The 4917-nt window shown below is 51.5% G+C and overlaps 1 protein-coding gene across 1 annotated transcript; it reads right to left on the minus strand.

The window, feature by feature from the left end:
- Window positions 1–335: 335 nt before the first annotated feature.
- Window positions 336–4671, minus strand: LOC127277013 (circumsporozoite protein-like). Its single transcript, XM_051297802.1, has 2 exons — window positions 4474–4671; window positions 336–539 (listed from the first exon to the last, which is right to left on the minus strand). The coding sequence occupies exons 1-2, from the start codon at window positions 4669–4671 to the stop codon at window positions 336–338; spliced, it is 402 nt and encodes a 133-aa protein (XP_051153759.1).
- Window positions 4672–4917: the final 246 nt, after the last annotated feature.

Raw genomic sequence — 4917 nt, forward strand, 5'->3', positions numbered from 1 at the left:
GTGAGTTTGTCTCGTGCCTTGGCTTTGGCTCGTGGCTCATGTTAAGCTCAATGCTTAAGTTTAGCTCTAGGCTCACGTATGGCTCAAGGCTTAAGTTTGGCTCGAGGCTTGGCTTTGGCTCAAGGCTCACGTTAAGCTCAAGGCTTGAGTTTGTCTAGTGGCTTAGCTTTGGCTTGTGGCTCATGTTAGGCTCAAGGTTTGAGTTTGGCTCGAGGCTAACGTATGGCTCAAGGCTTAACTTTGGCTCGAGGCTTGGCTTTGGTTCGAGGCCCATGTTTGTCTCAAGGCTCTGGTTTGGCTCGAGGCTTGGCTTTGGCTCGAGGCTCACGTTAAGCTCAAGGCTTGAGTTTGTCTCGTGGCTTTGGCTCGTGGCTCACGTTAGGCTCAAGGCGTGAATTTGTCTCGTGGCTTGGCTTTGGCTCGTGGCTCACATTAAGCTCAAGGTTTGAGTTAGGCTCGAGGATCATGTATGGCTCAAGGCTTAAGTTTGGCTCGAGGCTTGGCTTTAGCTCGAGGCTCATGTTTGGCTCGAGGCTTGGCTTTGGCTCAAGGCTCACGTTAGGCTCAAGGCGTGAGTTTGTCTCGAGACTCATTTATGGCTCAAGGCTTAAGTTTGGCTCGAGGCTCACGTTAAGCTCAAGGTTCGCGTTTGTCTCGTGGCTTTGGCTCGTGGCTCACGTTAGGCTGAAGGCTTGAGTTTGGCTCGAGGATCATGTATGGCTCAAGGCTTAAGTTTGGCTCGAGGCTTGTCTTTGGTTCGAGGCTTGGCTTTGGCTCAAGGCTTACGTTAGGCTCAAGGCGTGAGTTTGTCTCGAGACTCATTTATGGCTCAAGGCTTAAGTTTGGCTCGAGGCTCACCTTAAGCTCAAGGTTTGCGTATGTCTCGTGGCTTTGGCTCGTGGCTCACGTTAGGCTCAAGGCTTGAGTTTGGCTCGAGGATCATGTATGGCTCAAGGCTTAAGTTTGGCTCGAAGCTTGAGTTTGGCTCGAGGCTTGGCTTTGGCTCGAGGATCACGTTAGGCTGAAGGCGTGAGTTTGGCTCAAGGCTTGGCTTTGGCTCGAGGATCACGTTAGGCTCAAGGCGAGAGTTTGGCTCAAGGCTTGAGTTTGTCTCGTGGCTTGGCTTTGGCTCGTGGCTCACGTTTGGCTCAAGACTTGAGTTTGGCTCGAGGCTCACGTTAGGCTCAAGGCATGAGTTTGGCTCGAGGCTTGGCTTTGGCTAGTGGCTCACGTTAGGCTCAAGGCACATATATGGCTCAAGGCTTAAGTTTGGCTTTGGATCGAGGCTCACGTTAGGCTCAAGGCTTGAGTTTGGCTTTGGCTCAAGGCTCATATATGGCTCAAGGCTTAAGTTTGGCTTTGGATCGAGGCTCACGTTAGGCTCAAGGCTTGAGTTTGGCTTTGGCTGGAGTCTCACGTATGGCTCAAGGCTTAAGTTTGGCTCGAGGCTTAGCTTCAGCTTGAGGCTCACGTTAGGCTCAAGGATTAAGTTTGGCTCGAGGATCACGTTAGGCTCACGGCATGAGTTTGGCTCGAGGCTCATATATGGCTCAAGGATTAAGTTTGGCTTTGGATCGAGGCTCACGTTAGGCTCAAGGCTTGAGTTTGGCTTTGGCTCGAGGCTCATGTTTGGCTCAAGGCATGAGTTTGGCTCGAGGATCATGTATGGCTCCAGGCTTAAGTTTGGCTTGAGGCTCACGTTAGGCTCAAAGCTTAAGTTTGGCTCGAGGCTTGGCTTGGGCTAGAGGCTCACGTTAGGCTCTAGACGTGATTTTGTCTCGAGGCTTGGCTTTGGCTCGAGGCTAACGTTAAGCTCAAGGCTTGAGTTTGTCTCGTGGCTTGGCTTTGGCTCGTGGCTCACGTTAGGCTCAAGGCTTAAGTTTGGCATGAGGCTCACGTATGGCTCAAGGCTTAAGTTTGTCTCGAGGCTTGGCTTTGGCTCGAGGCTCACGTTAAGCTTAAGGCTTGAGTTTGTCTCGTGGCTTGGCTTTGGCTCGTGGCTCACGTTAGGCTCAATGCTTAAGTTTGGCACGAGGATCATGTATAGCTAAAGGCTTAAGTTTGGCTCGAGGCTCACGTATGGCTCAAGACTTAAGTTAGGCTCGAAGCTTGGCTGTGGCTCGAGGCTAACGTTAAGCTCAAAGCTTGAGTTTGTCTCGTGGCTTGGCTTTGGCTCGTGGCTCACGTTCGACTCAAGGCTTAAGTTTGGCATGAGGCTCACGTATGGCTCAATGCTTAAGTTTGGCACGAGGCTTGGTTTTGCCTCGAGGCTCACGTTAAGCTCAAGGCTTGAGTTTGTCTCGTGGCTTGGCTTTAGCTTGTGGCTCACGTTAGGCTCAAGGCTTAAGTTTGGCTCAAGGCTTAGCTTTGGCTTGAGGCTCACGTAGGGCCAAGGATTAAGTTTGGCTCGAGGCTCACGTTAGGCTCAAGGCATGAGTTTGGCTCGAGGCTTGGCTTTGGCTCGTGGCTCACGTTAGGCTCAAGGCTCATATATGGCTCAAGGCTTAAGTTTGGCTTTGGATCGAGGCTCACGTTAGGCTCAAGGCTTGAGTTTGGTTTTGTCTCAAGGCTCATATATGGCTCAAGGCTTAAGTTTGGCTTTGGATCGAGGCTCACGTTAGGCTCAAGGCTTGAGTTTGGCTTTGGCTCGAGGCTCATGTTTGGCTCAAGGCTCAGGTTTGTCTCAAGGCTCAGGTTTGGCTCGAGCCTTGGCTTTGGCTGGAGTCTCACGTATGGCTCAAGGCTTAAGTTTGGCTCGAGGCTTAGCTTTGGCTTGAGGCTCACGTTAGGCTCAAGGATTAAGTTTGGCTCGAGGCTCACGTTAGGCTCACGGCATGAGTTTGGCTCGAGGCTCATATATGGCTCAAGGATTAAGTTTGGCTTTGGCTCGAGGCTCACGTTAAGCTCAAGGCTAGAGTTTGTTGTGTGGCTTGGCTTTGGCTCGTGGCTCACGTTAGGCTCAAGGCTTGAGTTTAGCTCGAGGATCATGTTTGTCTCAAGGCTTAAGTTTGGCTCGAGGCTTGGCTTTGGCTCGAGGCTCACTTTAAGCTCAAGGATTGAGTTTGTTTTGTTTCTTGGCTTTAGCTCGTGGCTCATGTTAGGCTCAAGGCTTGAGTTTGGCTCGAGGATCATGTATGGCTCAAGGCTTGAGTTTGTCTCGTGGCTTGGCTTTGGCTCGTGGCACACGTTAAGCTCAAGGCTTGAGTTTGTCTCGTGGCTTGGTTTTAGCTTGTGGCTCACGTTAGGCTCAAGGCTTAAGTTTGGCACGAGGCTTAGCTTTGGCTTGAGGCTCACGTTAGGCTCAAGGATTAAGTTTGGCTCGATGCTCATGTTAGGCTCAAGGCGTGAATTTGTCTCGTGGCTTGGCTTTGGCTCGTGGCTCACATTAAGCTCAAGGTTTGAGTTAGGCTCGAGGATCATGTATGGCTCAAGGCTTAAGTTTGGCTCGAGGCTTGGCTTAAGCTCGAGGCTCATGTTTGGCTCGAGGCTTGGCTTTGGCTCAAGGCTCACGTTAGGCTCAAGGCGTGAGTTTGTCTCGAGACTCATTTATGGCTCAAGGCTTAAGTTTGGCTCGAGGCTCACGTTAAGCTCAAGGTTCGCGTTTGTCTCGTGGCTTTGGCTCGTGGCTCACGTTAGGCTGAAGGCTTGAGTTTGGCTCGAGGATCATGTATGGCTCAAGGCTGAAGTTTGGCTCGAGGCTTGTCTTTGGTTCGAGGCTTGGCTTTGGCTCAAGGCTCACGTTAGGCTCAAGGCGTGAGTTTGTCTCCAGACTCATTTATGGCTCAAGGCTTAAGTTTGGCTCGAGGCTCACCTTAAGCTCAAGGTTTGCGTATGTCTCTTGGCTTTGGCTCGTGGCTCACGTTAGGCTCAAGGCTTGAGTTTGGCTCGAGGATCATGTATGGCTCAAGGCTTAAGTTTGGCTCGAAGCTTGAGTTTGGCTCGAGGCTTGGCTTTGGCTCGAGGATCACGTTAGGCTGAAGGCGTGAGTTTGGCTCAAGGCTTGGCTTTGGCTCGAGGATCACGTTAGGCTCAAGGCGAGAGTTTGGCTCAAGGCTTGAGTTTGTCTCGTGGCTTGGCTTTGGCTCGTGGCTCACGTTTGGCTCAAGACTTGAGTTTGGCTCGAGGATCATGTATTCTCTCCAGGCTTAAGTTTGGCTTGAGGCTCACGTTAGGCTCAAGGATTGAGTTTGGCTCGAGGCTTGTCTTTGGTTCGAGGCTCATGTTTGGCTCGAGGCTTGGCTTTGGCTCGAGGCTCACGTTAAGCTCAAGGCGTGAGTTTGTCTCGTGGCTTGGCTTTGGCTCGTGGCTGGTGTTAGGCTCAAGGCTTAAGTTTGGCTCGAGGCTCACGTATGGCTCAAGGCTTAAGTTTGGCTCTAGGCTTGGCTTTGGCTCGAGGGTCACGTTAAGCTCAAGGCTTGATTTTGTCTCGTGGCTTGGGTTTGGTTCGTGGCTTGGCTTTGGCTCGAGGCTCACGTTAAGCTCAAGGCTTGAGTTTCGCTCGAGTCTTGGCTTTGGCTCGAGGATCACGTTAGGCTGAAGGCGTGAGTTTGGCTCAAGGTTTGGCTTTGGCTCGAGGCTTGGCTTTGGATCGAGACTCACGTTAGGCTCAACGCGTGAGTTTGGCTCGAGACTCATGTATGGCTCAAGGCTCAGGTTTGGCTCGAGGATCATGTATGGCTCAAGGCTTAAATTTGGCTCGAGACTCACTTATTGCTCAATCTTAAGTTTTGCTCGAGGCTTGGCTTTGGCTCGAGGGTAATGTTTGTCTCAAGGCTTAAGTTTGTCTAGAGGCTTGGCTTTGGCTCGTGGCTCACGTTAAGCTTAAGGCTTGAGTTAGGCTCGAGGATCATGTATGGCTCAAGGCTTAAGTTTGGCTCGAGGCTTGGCTTTAGCTCGAGGCTTATGTTTGGCTCGAGG

The sequence above is a fragment of the Leptopilina boulardi genome, unplaced genomic scaffold (genome assembly GCF_019393585.1).
Source record: "Leptopilina boulardi isolate dan_hultmark-lab unplaced genomic scaffold, ZJU_Lbou_2.1 LbouV2_163, whole genome shotgun sequence".
NCBI lineage: Eukaryota > Metazoa > Arthropoda > Insecta > Hymenoptera > Figitidae > Leptopilina > Leptopilina boulardi.